The sequence below is a fragment of the Orcinus orca genome, chromosome X (assembly GCF_937001465.1).
Source record: "Orcinus orca chromosome X, mOrcOrc1.1, whole genome shotgun sequence".
Lineage (NCBI taxonomy): Eukaryota > Metazoa > Chordata > Mammalia > Artiodactyla > Delphinidae > Orcinus > Orcinus orca.
In genome coordinates this window covers 16,986,968-17,005,186 of record NC_064580.1, presented here as the reverse complement: position 1 = coordinate 17,005,186, position 18,219 = coordinate 16,986,968, and the positions used below count along the sequence as shown (strand labels likewise).

General features: G+C 44.0%; 2 protein-coding genes across 12 annotated transcripts in view; one reads left to right on the top strand and one right to left on the bottom strand.

Moving 5' to 3' along the window:
- The window catches only part of SH3KBP1 (SH3 domain containing kinase binding protein 1), a 343,640-nt gene that overhangs the window by 155,373 nt on the left and 170,048 nt on the right, over nt 1–18,219 (top strand). The gene's annotated exons all lie outside the window — the stretch shown is intronic.
- LOC125963050 (serum basic protease inhibitor-like) lies at nt 6,717–7,466 on the bottom strand. Its single transcript, XM_049704771.1, has one exon. It carries the CDS (start codon nt 7,203–7,205, stop codon nt 6,888–6,890), a length of 318 nt encoding a protein of 105 aa, XP_049560728.1. The 5' UTR covers nt 7,206–7,466; the 3' UTR covers nt 6,717–6,887.

Below are 18,219 nucleotides of genomic sequence, written 5' to 3'. Positions count from 1 at the left end.
GTTCTCGCAAGAGGGAGTGAGTGCAAGTCCTTCTACTACACCATCTTGGTTCCTTCTCTGTGGTATGGCTTTTGTCCTTCCTGTTATCACTCTTCATTTTCAAAAATATTTTAGCTGCTCTCACTTGTTTATTCTGAAATCATGTTATCAAGTTAAAAATTCCATTGGTATTTTGTTTTGAATTGCATAAAAGTATGTCAGTTTAGAAAGAACTGACATTTTCCTGACTTTTTTTGTTTAAAAGTTTTGTATTGTGTCATATAAATTGTCTATGTACGGGTGCATAAGTGAAACTCTTTTCTCCCCTCACCCCTTTACCCCAAATGTCACAGGGGTCCAATTCTTGCAAATATATCACCACATTAAAACATATATCTACTTCTGAATTCTAAGCAGCTGATTCTAGTGATTCACTGACATATAGGATATTACTGTTTAATCACGTTATGGTTTAATTTGTGCTGCCTTGCTTACTCCTTATAATCCTTTTCCTATATAGATTGTGGTTATTGTTGGCTTTTGTAAATAGGATCGTTTCCCCTTCATACTTTTTTCTTATTGCCAATCCACAGAAGAATTTAACTTTGGAATATTTCTGTCATAATAGCCATTTGCGGAATACTCTTGTTAATTAAAAAAATATTCCCTTTTGATATAGGAGAATTGCTAGTACTTATTAGAAGGTGGATGAGTAGAAATTACAAAAATTCTATATTTGAACAAATGACATTTTTCTCTTTCTTTTTTTTTTCTATTGGGGTGTAGCTGTTTTACAAAGTTGTGTTAGTTTCTACTGTACAGCGAAGTGGAGTTCCCAGTGCTATACAGCAGGCTCTTATTAGTTATCCATTTTATACATTAGTATATATATGTCAATCCCAATCTCCCAATTTATCCCACCACCACCCCCACTTTCCCCCCCTTGGTGTCCATACGTTTGTTCTCTACATCCGTGTCTCTATCTCTGCCTTGCGAACTGGTTCATCTGTACCATTTTTCTGGGTTCCACATATATGCGTTAATATACGATATTTGTTTTTCTCTTTCTGACTTAATTCACTCTGTATGACAGTCTAGGTCCATCCCCGTCTCTACGAATGACCTGATTTCGTTCCTTTTTATGACTGAGTAATATTCCATTGCATATATGTACCACATCTTCTTTATCCATTCGTCTGTCGATGGACAGAACAAATGACTTTTTTTTTTTTTTTTTTTTGCTGTACGTGGGCCTTTCACTGTTGTGGCCTCTCCCGTTGCAGAGCACAGGCTCCAGATGTGCAGGCTCAGCGGCCATGGCTCACGGGCCCAGCCGCTCCGCGGCATGTGGGATCTTCCCGGACCGGGGCACAAACCCGTGTCCCCTGCATCGGCAGGCGGACTCTCAACCACTGCTCCACCAGGGAAGCCCGCAGAAATGACATTTTATAAACAAAAATTCCTTGACTTCTTTTTTTCAGTAAGATTAATTTATTTGATTTCCTCTCATTAGTTTTATTTATTTTATTTTATTTTTTAAAATTTTATTGGAGTATAGTTGATTTAAAAATTCCTTGGCTTTCATAGAGCTTTACAGTTTACATAGAGAGAGAGACTGAATGACTCATTCACTTCTGAGAATTACCCTGTGAAGGGTGGTGAGAGAAGCATCATTATCAGTCCATTTTAAATATAAAGAAACTGAGGTGGGGAGAGGTGAGAACTGATTTTCCCAAGGTACCAACAGAGGCAGACACCGAAGGTCTCTTGCTGCCTTCATCTCACAGAAATATATGCAGTAATACAAGTAATAGTGTCAGAAAAGCCTTAGTGAGTGGCTGATCTTTAATGATTATTTTTGGGCACTTGTGACTGTTGACTGCATTTCATTCTATAGTACACTTATAGTCTTCTTTTTCCATGTGTGTGTGTGTGTGTGTGTGTGTGTTTAGATTTTGATTTTCTTTCCTAGATTGTAAACTCCTTGAAGGAAGAAGCCACATTGTATTCATCTTGGAACCAACTTTAATTATTGGATGAAAGCACACTTGACCCTTGAACAACGTGGGTTTGAACTGTGCGGTCCACATAATATACAGATATCTTTCAACAGTAAATACTGCAGTACCACATGGTCCATGGTTGGTTAAATCCATGGATGTGGATTAAATCCGCGGATATAGAAGACCGACTATAAATTATACTCAGATTAACCCACACGTCGTTCAAGGGTCAACTGTATGTAGTTCGCAAACACCCCAACCTTTTTGCAAAATAAAATACCAGAAGGAAAACTATCAGAGGGAGAACATGCTTATTAAGTTATATATTTAGGGAGAAACTGTTGAAATTCTGTGATTCAGAGAAATTGTCTTTGGTGACTGAGTACTGAGGAGAGAGGAGACTTACTAAGTATCTGGTTTGGAAAGTGGATTATGAGAATAAGGACTACATTTAGCTCTGGGCCTGATAATGGGCCATTAGTAGAGAGTGAGACAGCAAAATACATTTCCAGAGGAGGAAATTTGAACCAGATCTTGAGTAACAAGATTGAAAGTAGAATTAAGTTATAAGGGTAAGTGTGTTTGTGTGAAGGCTCCTAAATGTTTCATGTTTCCTAGTATAACATGAGATGAAATGTATCCGGGGTATGGGAAGGTTTAGATTTTATGTCATCCTTTTAATCTGTGTTTGATTTTACACCCTTCCCCAAGGTTTTCTAAATGCGACTATAGCGTTCAGTTTATTTTATGTCCAACAGTGTATCCACTCTTCCCTCCTTTCTGGACTCCTTCCTCTGATATTTGAGTGTTCAGCATCACCATCGACAGAGCTAGGGAGAGAAAGTGAAGATACTCATCAAAAGAGATGGTTGGATTATGTGTTAATTTTGCTTGTGTGGAATCCCATATTTATTATGCATTACCAGCGATTAGTATCATGTTTTCAGATTTCAGTTTAAGTAAAATCTGTCTGTGTAACCACCTCTTGTTGACTCGCTGAAGATGCCGGAACTTTGGAGCAGGGAGCCCTCTTCCCCACTCCCCCTTGGATGGGTTCTTCAGTATTGTCATTGCTTGCAAAGGAAAATCAGATTTCCCAAGGTTTTGTTATTGAGTTTTCCCCTTATTTCTTTTAACCCTTTTTTCTAGATCCTGGTATTTGACAGAGTAAAGTGCGTGTGCGCGCGCGCACACACACACACACACACACACACACACACACACACAAGAACTGTTGTGAATAGTTCTCTTTTTAAAAAAATGTTGTTTAGGGAAAAAAATGATACCAGTTGTTTTAAGTTTAACTTTTAAAAAGCTTTAAAGCAGCTCTTTGATGATATCATTGGGAGTAGTTTGTTTCTTTTGAAGAAATTAGCTTCCTTTGTAATTTACTTTTGTCTAAATCATTAAGATAAAAAGTAAGACACTTGAAGTTATATAGGAAGAGAAAAAGTAACTAAGTTGCCAATGTGTCTGACACTAGCAAACCCAGATGAGCCAGGAATGGAAATTCTGATTCTATTCTGTACTTATATGTACACTTCAAAACATACTTCACCGGCTTCCCTGGTGGTGCAGTGGTTGAGAGTCCGCCTGCCGATGCCGGGGACACAGGTTCGTGCCCCGGTCCAGGAAGATCCCACATGCCGCGGAGCGGCTGGGCCCGTGGGCCATGGCCGCTGAGCCTGCGCGTCCGGAGCCTGTGCTCCACAACGGGAGAGGCCACAGCAGTGAGAGGCCCGCGTACCACAAAAAACGAACAAACAAACAAAAAAAAAACAAAACATACTTCACACTTGCCTCCTAAGCTTGGGCTCTGTAGCCCTGACCTTCTTGCACAGAATTTGTGTGCAATTCACAGTTGTGCTTAAGAGCCTCCTTCCCACCTTCTCTCTTTCCTTTCTTCCTTCCCTGTCCCCCTGGCTCCCTCTCCATCCTCCCTCTGTGATGTCTTACTCTTTAAGCTCCATCTCATTCTGGAACTAGGTCCTGGGGTGTGCCTATATCTGCGTATATTAAATGTGTGTCACCAGCTCTTATTTACATTTGTGGAGGCTTGACTGGAATAACATGGATCATTGAAATCCACGTTAGACCCGCAGACACCCTTTTGCAGTTTATTAGAAAGGCTTATGTAGGATGCTATTTCACTTTTCTCATTCCTTGCTGATCATCTCAGGTGGAGGTGTTAATAAATTTAAAAATCACCAACCTAAGCAGCAAGAAGGAAGAGAGGAAGAGAGGCAAGCCTCAGTTGGGTGGTTCCGCAGGATCAATCTCTCCCTCTGCCTGCATCTTCATAAATTATGAACTGTATCGATCTGTTCATATTGACGTATGGACTCATTCTATCAAAAGCCCAAGTTGAAGTGGAAAATGGAAAGTGATCATTTATTAGAGCTGAGGAGTGTCAGCTTTTTATTGAAACCAAACCGAACCAGACCGACTCTCGGACGGCCTCCCTTTCAACCTTCAGATTGCATATTGCCAGAGGCAGGCGGGGCCTGGGTAACCAGCAAGACTTGATAACAGTTGACAAATATCCTATCCATTTTCGGGGGCTTAGAACTTGACTGTGAGTTCACTGAGGCTGGAAAACCATTTGTGTGCCTTTTTCTCCCTTATACTTCTGCCCAGGATGAGTCAGAGACCTTCATTCGAGGACTTATGAGACATTCAGATAGTTCACAGCTCTCACAGCCATTAGCAATCTTGGGAAGGTCATTTCACCTTTGAAGCATCAGTTTCTTCCTCTGCAGATTGGAAGGTTGATTGAGAAGTTTTCAGTATTTTTTAAATCTGGGGACCCTTTCTAAAAGTTTTTGACTCTTTGGATGACAAATTTCCTTATCTGCGTTAGCACATAACTAGGTCTTCAGATTAGGGTCATGGTACTGTTTATATATAGTCCTGTGAAACATTTTAACCTGTGTGCCCTCATTTTGGCTATTAAGCCCTTTGGAATGTTAAAAAGCTAAAGGATCCCACTCTTCTCTTTGCAAACGCTATCCAGGGTCCCCAGGAAGGAATATTGGGATCCATTCTACATATTCTCCACAGCCCATTCGAGCTCCTGTGGCCAACAAATGTTTGTTGGATGAATCAGGTTCCCACATGCCCTGTCAGAAATTTCTGGAGAGCTTTAGAGGATTTTGGTTCTTTGCTGAGAGAGCCCCATGGTGGTTTTATTGGGTAATGAATTTAAAACAGCGTTTCTGCCTTTGGTAAGCCACTTGTTCTTGCCCACTGTACGGCAGTGCGGGCTCTTTACTCAGCTTGACTGTGCAGGGTTGAATGGGTGGTGAGATGTGTATTCATTTTGCGTTCACATTAGCATGTTTCAGAATCCTACCTCCCCCAAAAGGCTTTTTTCTATTATCTCCATTTTTATATCAGTAGGTGTGGGATAAAATCATTCATGGCAAATTGGGTTAACTTGCAAACTGTGGGTACCAATTCCATTCCCCCAACTTGGTTAGATGATGCGTGAAGACTGCTAGCTAAGTGATGTAGGTCTTTTAGCCTGTTTCATATTTCAAAATAAGGTTTTAATAAAGATATGTAAAATCAGCTCAAGAAGGGACTTGAACGGGTATTTATACACCTATGTTCGTAGCAGCATTATTCACTATAGGCAAAAGGTGGGAGCAACCCAAGTGTCCATCAATGGATGAATGGATAAACAAAAGTGCTCTATCCATGCAATGGAATATTATTCAGCCCTAAAAAGGAAGAAATTCTGATATGTGCTACAACATGGATGAATCTTGAGAACATTATGCTGAGTAAAAGAAGCCAGTCATAAAAGGACAAATACTGTATGATCCCACTTGAATGAGGTCCCTAGAGTAGTCAAATTCATAGAGACAGAAAGTAGAGTGGTGGTTACCAGTGGCTGGAGGGAGTGGGGAGATGGGCAGTTCTGTTTAATGGATATGGAATTTTAGTTTGGGAAGATGAAAGAAGCTCTGGAGATGACTAGTGGTGATGGTTGGACAATAATGTGAATGTGCTGAATGCCAGTGAACTGTACCCTTAACAGTGATTAGAGTGGTAAATTTTATGTTATGTATGTTTTACCACAATTTTAAAAAAGAATCAAGAATGATATGGCAAATACTCAACACCCTTCTACCTACCATCAGCTAAGAAATTTTTAAAATTAGTAATTACCATTGAAATGTCGTATATGTTACCCTACCTCAATTGAATTGTGTGTTTTTTGAGGAGTAAAGGATGACTTGGGTGATAGAATTCTGGGACAGGAAAACTTTCCTTCTGCTTTGTTTTCCGCTTGCATTTGTTAGCTAAAGACAAACATACTAAACAAGTAGGAAATTAGTAACCTTTTCCTGGCCTTTAAAATTAGTGTTTCTAGAAACTTCTAAAAAGAACTCTTTCTAGAAACTTCTCTTACCCTTTGGGGCTGGATGAATATGGAGAAACAGTCAAGGGAAATGACACTTAACTTACCAGGATAGAAGAATGATAGTGTATTTGCAGCCTTTATCTTTCCTGAGTGTGTGTGTGTGTGTGTGTGTGTGTGTGTGTGTGTGTGTGTGTGTGGTGTTTTTTTAATTAGAAAATGAATTTATTAAATATAAGGCCAGAGGTTGAAGCCACTGACAGATAATATGCAACATCACTGTGGGGAAAGGGGCTTCTTTAGTGAAAAGACCTCTGCCACCACTGACACTCAGAACTAGATGTCAGAAATTCCATTCCTGCCCCCTCCGAGGAGTGCAGTGATGGTGGCATGGGAGATGAAGGTGAGGATGCAGTGAGGAAAGAGGCAGGGTTCTGCTGAGGAGGGTAGGTTTGAGAAGGGAGCAGAGGAGGAGGCTCAAATCTTTCAGAAGCAACCACAGCCCAGCCCTGTGGGGGCCCTCCTAGGACTTTAGCATCTCAGGGGAGCACAGTTGCCCAGCTCTCCTGGAGCCTGTTGCAGCCATTGCAGGTGCTGATGCAGTCCTCCTTATCCAGGAAGTTGTTCTGCTTCCTTCTGCATCTGCCGTAAGCAAAGGTCTTGCAGAGCCTGGAGCTGGCGTTGTAGAAGTACCTGAACAACAGGGCCTTGCAGGGACCCATGTAGGGAGGCTCCAGGCAGAAGGTAGGCTGCGGGGCTTGGGCAGGGGTGCTGGTTTCATCCCTCTGGGTGCCAGCCGCCAGGGTGCCCAGGAGGGCAAGAAGGGATGCAGAGAGGCAGAGCCGGCTCATCTTCATGGCCTTGCAGGAGGGCTTCTGAGTGTGTGCATTTTAAACATTTTTTGAGGACCTGTTCTGTGCCAGGCATTGTTGTATCAGTTATCTCTTGCCACAGTAATGCTGCATAACAAATAACCATAAAACCTCAGTGGCAAACAACAGTAAGCGTTTATGGCTTCTGAATCTGGGGTCAACTGGGAGCTAGCTGGGTAGTCTTTACGGTTTTGACTGGGCTTCCTCATGTGTCTGGAGGGCCGCTAGCGTTTGGTTCGGCTTCAGCTGCAGGCCTTCGGCACCTCAGCCCTGCTCTGTGTGTCTTGCATGCTCCAGCAGGCTAGCTTGAGCACATTAATATGGCAGTGGTGGAGGTGCAACAGAGCAAGTTCCCTTGAGGCCTGGGCTCCAAACTGGCACATTGCTACCTCCAGTTCACTTTGCTTTCTAAAACAAGTCACATCGGGTGGGGAAATCTACTCTGTCTTTAAGACTCCTTCCTCCATGCTGCCCTGCCTGACTCCACAGCACCTTAGATTGCTGCCTCTTTCTGAAAACACTTGTTTTGCCTTCTGTGTCTTTACGCCTCTCACCCCTGCTCTACCTCTTTCTCTGTTACATTTTGCCAACTCCTCAAGTGTAAGCTATTTTTATGGTTCTGTCTTCGGCATCTTCGATTCTGTCTAATTCCTGGGCTCAGCCACTGCAACAAAGCACACGAGCCCCCAAACCTCACCTCTGGGCCGGACCTCCCTCCTTGCTTCCCTCACCCTCACCTCCACTCTCAGCCACCCTGTGCTGGTTAGTGGTCTCGTGGCTGCAAGTCACAGACACCCTGGTTTCACCTGGCGTAGGTTGTAAGGAAATGTCTATCTTGTACAACAGGAAGTCCAGAGGCAGAGCAGACGCCTTGGGGCCCAGGTTTCTTGTCCCTCCACCCTGCTTCCCGTTGAGTTGGCTTTGTGTTGTGGCCAGCAAATAGGGCAGTGGGCGTCCCTGGTTATACCTAGTGGGGGGAGGACAGGGGCTTCTCTTCTTTGAGATGCCCAGGGCAGACCCATCTCTGTCTCTCACTGTGCCACCCTGGCTTAGGGCTGCCCACCCATCCCTGCACCCATCCCTGGCTGGACCTAGCCCGGGGTTCGGTTGTCTGCCGTGGAATCCCAGCTGTCCCCACGTGGCCGAGCCTCAGATTCTCCTGCCTGTCAGACTCCCACTTCTGCTTGCTTCTGTATTTTCATTGGCAGCATCACGCCAGCCTTCAGTTCTTCCCATCAGCACTTCATTTTGTTTTTGAGATTATTACTAAAGGCTTGTTCAGGGCTGGGCTCTGGGCTAACCTCTCATAATCTACAAGGCGGCCTGCTCAGCTGCTGCTCACAGGAGTCTAGGATTTGAGAATCCAAGAGTCCCGGGCAGCAGGGGCAGTGGGGGCAGTGGGATCAGGGTGAAGAGAGCATTGTGCTCTGGGTGCCATGCTGTCCCATGATGGTGGTGATGGGGGCGCTTAGCCCTGCCTCAGAGGTCGTCAGGGAAGGCGTCTGAGAGGGGCTTGCTTCTAAGCTGACAATGCAAACTTAGCAATGTTTCTTGCTCTTCCTTAAAAGAAAAATCATCCCTGGTCCCTGATTTGGACCCTGACCTCGCCTTTTTGTAGACCAGAGGTTGGCAAATCCCAGCCCATGGGCCACATCTGGTGCTACCTATTTTGGGAAATAAAGTTTTATCGGCACATGGCCATGCCCCTTCATTTACATACGGTCTGTGGCTGCTTTTGTGCTACAGCCACAGAGTTAATTGGTTGCCACAGAGACTGTGTGGCCTGCAAAGCCGAAAATATTTCCTCTGGCCCTTTACAGAACAAGTTTGCCAAGCCCTGCTGTAGACGGATAGGAAAACTCAATTCCTGCCCTCCAGGAAGTTTCGTCTTGCAAAAGGAGACTTACTTAGGTATAGTATATAGAAAACTTGATCATGAAGCCTGTTGACGTAAAGATATTTAAGTGCTGGGCTTCCCTGGTGGCACAGTGGTTATGAATCCGCCTGCCAATGCAGGGGACACGGGTTTGAGCCCTGGTCCAGGAAGATCCCACATGCCGCGGAGCAACTAAGCCCGTGCGCCACAACTACTGAGCCCGCGCTCTGGAGCCCACGAGCCACAACTACTGAAGCCCGCGCACCTAGAGCCCATGCTCCACAGCAAGAGAAGCCACCGCAAGGAGAAGCCTGCGCATCGCAATGAAGAGTAGCCCCTGCTCGTCACACTAGAGAAAGCCCGCGCGCAGCAACAAAGACCCAACAGAGCCAAAAATAAGTAAATAATTAAATTTATTTTAAAAAAAAGATGTTTAAGTGCTGAGGCAAGCGGTGCAGGCAAAAATCAGCGTTGTTGGAGGAATCCATGTGCACTTATTTCTCTCTACTTCTCTCCCTCTGCTCTTCCTTTCTCTATTCCACGAATGAATATACATTCGTTTTATTGCCTCCAAATTTCTAGATTAACACCTTCTAGATTTTCAGTTTCAAAATTTACACTTTTCATGACACTCAGTTCCCTCCAGGGGGAGAGTAAAGGTGCAGATCGGTGTGGAAAATGAAAAGTCCGAGTGTGAGATACCATTTTTTAAAATGTACCTTTGCTACTCTCCCGCATTTCCAAGGAAAGTAGGACTTGCTTCAATAAAGGAGAAAAACCTTTATTTGCCTTGAACAAAGAGATAACTATGTGTATCAGTAAACTGTTTGTTTAGGGGAAAAATTATCTTTAAAAACCTTTGCTTACAGGTAGCCCAGTCCCTTTATCTGCACTGCTCATTTGCCTAGAAACCCATCCTTTTCTGAATGACACTCCTCCAGAGGGTCCTTGGCAACAAAACTCTTTGTAGCCTCTAGAGGAAGCCCACAGTAACGGGTTTTGTTCTGATCGCAACAAAATCGCCTGCTCTGACGTAGAGAATGGACTTGAGGACACAGGGAGTGGGAAGGGTAAGCTGGGACGAAGTGAGAGAGTGGCATGGTCATATATACACTACCAAATGTAAAATAGATAGCTAGTGGGAAGCAGCCACATAGCACAGGGAGATCAGCTCGGTGCTTTGTGACCACCTAGAGGGTGGCATAGGGAGGGTGGGAGGGAGATGCAAGAGGGAAGAGATATGGGGATGTATGTATATGTAGAGCTGATTCACTTTGTTATAAAGGAGAAACTAACACACCATTGTAAAGCAATTATACTCCAATAAAGATGTTAAAAAAAAAAATCGCCTGCTCTGTAAGGCAGCTTTTGTGCTATAGTGTTGTATAGACCTCACTGCTCTTTTCTTAAAATTTAAGTTGTACATTTTATTTTAGATTCACCCTAAGTTTTCTATGTTAGACTTATTATAAAAATAATACATGCTCAGTGTGAAAAATTAGTAAAGGAATGTCATGGTAACAAAAGTCAAAAAGTAACTTAAAATCCCTTTCCTCATTCATATTCCCCAGAGGAGACCTGGCTCGTGGTTAACTCCTCAGAAGATCTCCACCCATGTCTATTGCGATGAACCATAAGAAATTGCAGAGATTTGACCACAGAAGTGTCAATTTTACATGGTACGACCTAATCTAAGCACATAGTGATACAGGCATATTGGTGTTTTAAAAAAAAATACAGATAGCATCGTGCTGTTTATAGTGTATTGCAATTCGTGATGTTAGGTTGAAGAGAATCTTGGAACTCTTGGCATAACGGTCGTTTAGAGCAGTGCCACTGTTTAATAGTCCACCTGTAGATACACCGTGACTTGACTAACTAGTCCCCTAATTGAAGGACGTTTAGGATGATTCTGGTTTTTCACTCTTCTGAACAATGTAGCACTGAGCATTATGCATATATCTTTGTACATTTCATGTAAGTTATCTGGAGCATAGCTTTGTAAAAGTGGAATTGCTCTTTTCTGGATTTTAATTTTTTTTTTTTTTTAAGAACTGGTCAGATGCCTCTGGTCTCAGTTGGACTTGCTGACCTTAGGGTCCTTCATCCTCCAGTGATACCACAAAGATGGGACCTCGGTGGAAGCCAGGCAACGCATCCAAGCAAATCCTGTGCAGTTATAAACATTGGCACAAACTTCCCTCCCTTCATGGAACATTCGTGCACTGACTGCCCAGCCGGCACTGGGTACATGCACGCAGAGAAGACAGTGCAGCTGACTCGGGCTGGGAGGAAGAGGTGTATCTGGAGCTCTGTGGGTGCACGGAAGCCCAAGTGACCTCTTTATCCTGGGGTGGCAGGGGGACCTTGTGATGCTTTCCATAACTTTACTGGTTTGAAAAAGGAGAGAAACGCAGGGCTTGGTTGGAGGGAGGACATTGAGGCGGTGGCAGGTGGCAGTCTGCAAATTAGCTGTGCTGGCCTTCGTGGAAGGGAGCAATGGGCGTTGAGCTCAGCTGAGCCAAGGTGCCAGATGACAGAGCAGGGCTCTCGCCAGCCACTGACCCGGGTAATAAGAGGGCACTTGGCCAGCAGCCTCCTGAACACTGTGCTGCACGGCTGTTCGTGGATCAGGACCTGTCAAGTTGCCCAATGTGGTTCTTCTTCTTTTTTTTAATGTATTTATTTTTATTATTTATTTTATTTTTGGTCACGTTGGGTCTTTGTTGCTGCATATGGGCTTTCTCTAGTTGCGGTGAGCGGGGGCTACTCTTCGTTGCAGTGCACGGGCTTCTCATTGCGGTGGCTTCTCTTGTTGCGGAGCACAGGCTCTATGTGCGTGGGCTCCAGTAGTTGTGGCTCGTGGGCTCTAGAGCTCAGGCTCAGTAGTTGTGGCACATGGGCTTAGCTGCTCCACGGCATGTGGGATCTTCCTAGACCAGGGCTCGAACCTGTGTCCCCTGCATTGGCAGGCGGATTCTTAACCACTGCGCCACCAGGGAAGCCCACCCAATGTGGTTCTTCTGTCATGATGTGCTGCTCCAAAGCCTGTGAAACATTATGGCAGACAGGGTCCAAATGTCATGTTTACTGCTTTATTTTATATGTGTGTGTGTGTGTGTGTGTGTGTGTGTGTGTGTGTGTGTATAATTCCCCCTTGCACCTTTGAGTTTCCTTGCAAACCATAATCTTGAGAGCAGGGATTAGAAGTTCTTAACTTTTTAAAAAATTGCTTGGGAACCTGTTTGCCAGTCTGGTGAAGCCTGTGGACCCCTTCTCAGAATAAAGTTTGTAAATGAATAAAATAAAATACATAGGATTACAAATGAATACAGTTATACTGAAGTACAGGTATCAAAATATTGCAAAAGCTTGGGCTTCCCTGGTGGCGCAGTGGTTGAGAGTCCGCCTGCCGATGCAGGGGACACGGGTTCGTGCCCCGGTCCAGGAAGATCCCACATGCCGCTGAGCGGCTGGGCCCATGAGCCATGGCCGCTGAGCCTGCGCGTCCAGAGCCTGTGCTCCGCAACGGGAGAGGCCACAACAGTGAGACGCCTGCATACCGCAAAAAAAAAAAAAAAAAAAAAAAAAAAAATATTGCAAAAACTTAAGCAATACATATTCCTTTACTCATGCATTAAATAGCAAGATCCAGCAGTGAGTCTAGAAGCGATCATAAATTTGAAGTCGGGATGAGGGTAAATGATATTTCAAGGTAGCTGCAATGACCATGATGTGAACTGAAAATATCTCTCCACATAATAGGGAATAAATAAAATCCACAGGTGCTGCTAATCCCAGTGTGGCTTGTTGTCTATATGCAGAGTGGAAAGAAAGACCAGGTTTCGCATAGAGGGTAGTGACAATAAAGATGTAATTTTCTTCCCATCTGTGTTGAGACCCACTGAAATCTATCCACAAACATCAGTTAAGAATCTCTGCTTTTAGATACAGAAGAAGGAATTGGGATGCAAACCCCCATTTGCATCAAGAAAATTTATAAAAACTTACACTTCCCCCCTCTTTATTCTGATAGGGATGAGAAAGGAAACTATATTAAAAATGAGTCATACCCCAATAAAGATGTTAAAAAAAAAATGAGTCAGAATTTAGCAAACATTTTGATTACCTGCAATAAAGATCTTTCCCCTACTTCCGAAAGAGAAAGATATGTGGAATTTTCTGTCATTCTCTAAATCTCCCAGGGCCATTTTTTGGTACTGATTTTGAGAACTGGGATACTCCAGATTTGTTTATGGTGGGTATTTTCCCCTGAGAATTCTCTAGGCAAGAGAGGTGGACCCCAGATGAGGGTTTCTGGGATTTCCTAGACCTTTGTTTCTGTTCTTAATGTGCACGTGCACGTGAGTGCTACCCATCACTCACTCTCCCCTCATCTTGTTCCCTCTGCCTCCCGCTTCACTGTAAAAGTTAGGGATCTCATAGGTCCATTTGTCAGCAACAAAGTTTGAGAAGGCCTTTAAAAATAGAGATGGTAGAAGGAGTGTGTTGGACAGAAAGGAGAAATCTTGTTTATGCTCAACAAATCACTTATATTTAGAATTTTCCTTCAGTTTTCCCTTTGAAATTCTGTATTCTTATTTCACTTGAATGACTCTGCATGGAGCATTTAAAAGGAGATCAAACAAAACTCTATAAATAATGTTGAATTCTTTTGGGCATTTTGCCCAAATCAGCCTTGCTAAAGCAGAGAAAAGCAGTGTGCTTTTGTATCAGATTTTCTCCTCTGAACATGCAGACTCCCTCCCCCAGAGAGATGGCGGCCTGGGCTGGGGGAATCGAGCCAGGGATGCTTTGGAGAAGTGTCCCCCAGTGTGGTCTGCTGTGGGCCTGGTCATTTGGATTAAGGACTGTGCTGAAAGAGCAAACCAAACCCTGGGACCAGCCTAAGGAGAGGGGAAAACGAGGAGGATGTTTAGAGGTGCCACTGAGTTTGTTTTCCAGTGTGATTCCTTTACCTCACGCTATTGGGAAGGGAAGGTTGGCAAAAAGAAAATTGGTTGAACTGGTATAAATAATGAACAAGGCTGCCTTTTAGCATATTCGTTCATGTAAAGACAAGTGGAAAAAAGGGCAGGAGTCAGGTGGCAGCAAGCCCTTCTGTAAAGTAGGTCTGCCCTCATCATTCTAATCTTATACATGAGAAAAACTGAGGTTGAGAGCTCAAGTGGGCTGCACGGTGTGGTCGCAGTGCTGGGGCCACTGGGTTATCTGTCTTTTCGGTGTTGTGAGGCCCAGGATTCTCTTTATGTGCCTTAATGCTATCGTTATGAACCACGTGTCCATGAGCCGGAAAATCAGAGTTCGTGTTTCCTTTCAGACAGCTAATTCACACCAGTTTTATGAGTCAGTTTGAGGTGGAGGCCATTGTGTTTGAAGGAGTTCTTTGTGCCCCTGGCGCCCATATTATATTATGTGGCTTCTATGGAAATATCAGGTGACAACGTTAACATTGAAAATATCCATGTGTAGCTCCTCTTAGCAGAAACTCGGCTTGTTAAATGGATGGCCCCTTTCTGTATTTCGCTTGCAATAGAAACTTGATTTTTTTTTTTTTTTGGTCGTGTGTTAATTGGCTGGTTTTAAGACTGCTTTCAGTGGCTTCTTTAAACAAGGCATTAGACTCTGAAGTTTCTAGGACTGAGGGAAGATCAGGGGTTTGCGTCCCTCCCTCAGTTTCTAGATACCTGGCACCTGGGCTCACAGATTGATGGCGAGTGGGCATTCGTGATGAGACAGCATCCTCAGAACCCTCGTGAGGCACATGTGGGTGTTGGTAAATGAGTTGCATTTGTTGAAAAAGGTGTGCATGAAAGCGCTGAGAGGTGTCAGAGCTGAAGGAGTGGAGAAAAACATACACTGACACTCAGAGATATTTCAAATACAGTGGGATGCAGGCGGTGCTAGAGAAAAGCAATGGTTGTTAGAGGAACCCAGAGAAGGGGCCCCAACGGCAGAGAGTGTATGTGTGTGTGTGCCCTTCCATACCATCTTCTGTGCCTACACAAGTGTGTTCGTGCACACACACTCTCCTTCTCTCATTCATTTAATTGTATTAGGTCCTAACATATCACTTGAATGTTGAATGAATCCATTTATTCATTAATAAGCATTTGTTGAATGCATACTCTTGATAGGTTCTGGATAATAGGAGTAAATAAAAGAGTCCCTGGTGGGAGCTAAGGAGGGAGGGAGGTGGTGTGTGTGTGTGTGTGTGCGCGCGCACACGCAAGCGTGCATGCGTTTGCAATGTGGGGATCATATACATATTATGTGATTTAGTCTTTTAACTTAATGTATGATGGGCACCTTTTACACATCAGTACACACAGAGCTGCTTGCCCGGTTTAATTGGCTGCTGAGTTTCCCATGGCCTGGATAAACCATGATTCATGGAGCCATTCCTTCGCAGTGGACCTTCAGGATGTTTCCTGTGTGGGTCTCTGTGTGTGTATGCATTTGCTATTAGAAGAAATGCTGCCCTGAACATGCTTACACATATATTTCTTCCTACTTGAAACAAGTATTTTCTGTCTTAAAGAGGACTAAATTTAAAATCAAATATACATCATTTCTTGTTGGGATCTAGCCCTGCTCTACTGTTACGTAAAATTGACAGTGGACCATAAATTTGGAAGAAGAGAGCAGTTAGGAGTATCTCAGGCACTGTTTAGTATCACCGATGCATCGGGCTACAGTGTTAGTGGAGAACGAGACACCTTCAGCACAGTGGCAAGACTACAGGGGCCACCATCTTCCCATCCCCGCAATAGGTCAGGGTGGCATTGTCTTTTTTTTTAGTTGGTGAAATGCACATAACATAAAATACAGCATCTTAACCATTTTGGCATTGGCCTTTAATGGGCACCCTGCTTAACATCGAGTTGAGGCTTTAACTCTTTTCCTCCACCCTTCTGGTCCTTCTTCAGTGCTCCTTTGGGAATTTGTGTTCACAAAATCAGGGATTCACAGTCCACAGAATGTGGACTAGGTGCTCATTAGTTCATTCATCCATCCATTTAGCAAGAATGGATCACATGTCTGCTCTAACAGACACTGAGCTAGGTACTGGGATCAAAGACAAGTAAGGAAGGGTCATTGGCCCCCAGTATCACCTGATGATGATACTGTGTATCTGCCTTTCCTTCCCTGCGTATCTCATTCCTCCCACCATGTTTTTCAGGCTTTCTCTTTCACTGTCCTCTGTTGGGCCCTCTGCCTGCTTCTAGGCTCCCGCCCCCGAGCTGTTCTGCATACCCCTTTGCATCAGCCACTTCTCCCTAGGTCACTGTCCTCCTCACATCTTCCTGTCACTTCTCTGCCCAGAAACCTCCTCTGGGCAGGATCTCATAAAATTAAGTCCTCATCCTTCGCTTGGTATCCAAAGTCCCCCGGAAACACACTCCCGCTCTGTCTTCCTGGTATTATCTTGGGTTGGTGGAAGAAGAGGGCTGCAGACCACAACTTATTTTACTCATGGGCCTCGTACAAGTTATCCAGGCTTTCTGGGCCCATCCATCAAGATGGGGCCAGCACCCCTAACCTCACAGTGCTGGTGTGAGGACTCGAGGGGACGCACACGACATGCCTAGCACGGTTCTTGGCACATAGCAGACACCTAGTCAATGTTCATTTCCTTCATCTCCAAGATTCAGTTGATTTTCCTTATGTGACTTTTGACTTCACCCACCTCCCTCCCTGTCCCCTGTGACTCAGAGGCCCTACTAAATGGTTCCCTCTTGGGTCTACATTTTCCTCCTGTATTCTGGTGGGACTTGGGAGCAAATGAGCACTGGCATAGCTGTAACCTCTTTTCAGATGAACTTTGCCTTTGAAGGAGAAGGCAAATGGATTTACTGTTTTCTGCCATGCAAAGATGTTGATGATACACATCCCTTGGAGAATCGAGCAGGCGCGTCTCCAGGGACCAGACAGTGCTGGTTAATTAAATACTGTACATTTCCACTGCAACAGTCCAGCCACAGCCAAGAGAGGTCTGTAAGGAAAGTCCATGAGTTCCTTTTATCCTGGCATGCCATCAGCCTCTGAAGTGGCCTCCTCTTCGTCTGAGTTACATTACATTGGAAACAGGGTGATGCAAGGGAATTTTTCCAGGAAAAGGTATGATGCTGGGTCCACAAAGTCAGTGATTCAGCTTTCTCTTCCCGTGCACCCAGAATGTACTGGATATCCTGAGTAAAATGGGTGATTCTCCACTTTTATTTAGTTCGCTTTGTATTGTTTTTCCATCCTGAAATAGGAAACCCGGCCCCTTGCATAAATTGATGTTTCCGACTCAAAAAACAGCTTCTTCAAGAATCCGGAATGCTGCTCAGTAACTTGGGGGGTTGCTGCACCCCTGGCAGTGTTTGCTAATTAATGATAGCAGAGACTACCATCTTTTCCATCCCCCGGCCCCAGGAACACATTTCCAGAGCTAGAGCCTGCTTAGTACAACTGTCCCAAAGGCCTGTGAAATAAAAATCCCAGCACAGCAACATTCACCTGGGTTATGTATTAGGATAACCTGGACAAATAAGTATGATTTTTTTCCCCCTTTGGGGAGAAGCCAAATATAGGGCCTGTATAGCATGGTCTGGAAGAATCCCATTTATTTTTTGGCAACTGACCTGTCTAGATGTCTCTCAACCCTGGCTCTATGCTAGAATCACCTGGGGAGTTCCTAAAATTCAGATGCCCAGGCTGCACCCCAGATCGGTGACTTCAGAGAATCTAGGGTGTGGCCCAGGCATCTGTTTTTTTTCCTTTTCCCCCTAAATATTTTATTTAGAAAAATTTCAAATGTACAGGAAAGTTGTAACAATAGTACAATGGACACCCATCTAGATTCACCCATTGTTAACATTTTGCCACATTTGCTTTCTCTCTCTTTCTCTCGCTGTATGTATATGTGTATACATATGTGTCTGTATGTATGTGTACACACACACACACACACACACATTCCTTTTGTTTTTTCCTTAAACAACTTGAAAGTACATTAAAGATATCAAGACACTTCATCCCTAAATACTTCAGAACAAGGACATTCTCCTATGTAACTGCAATAGAATTTTTTTTGCAATAGAATTAACATACTCA

Coding starts and splice junctions, on each gene's coding strand:
- LOC125963050 (XM_049704771.1), bottom strand. CDS start 7,205: ATGAAGATGAGCCGGCTCTGCCTCTCTGCATCCCTTCTTGCCCTCCTG.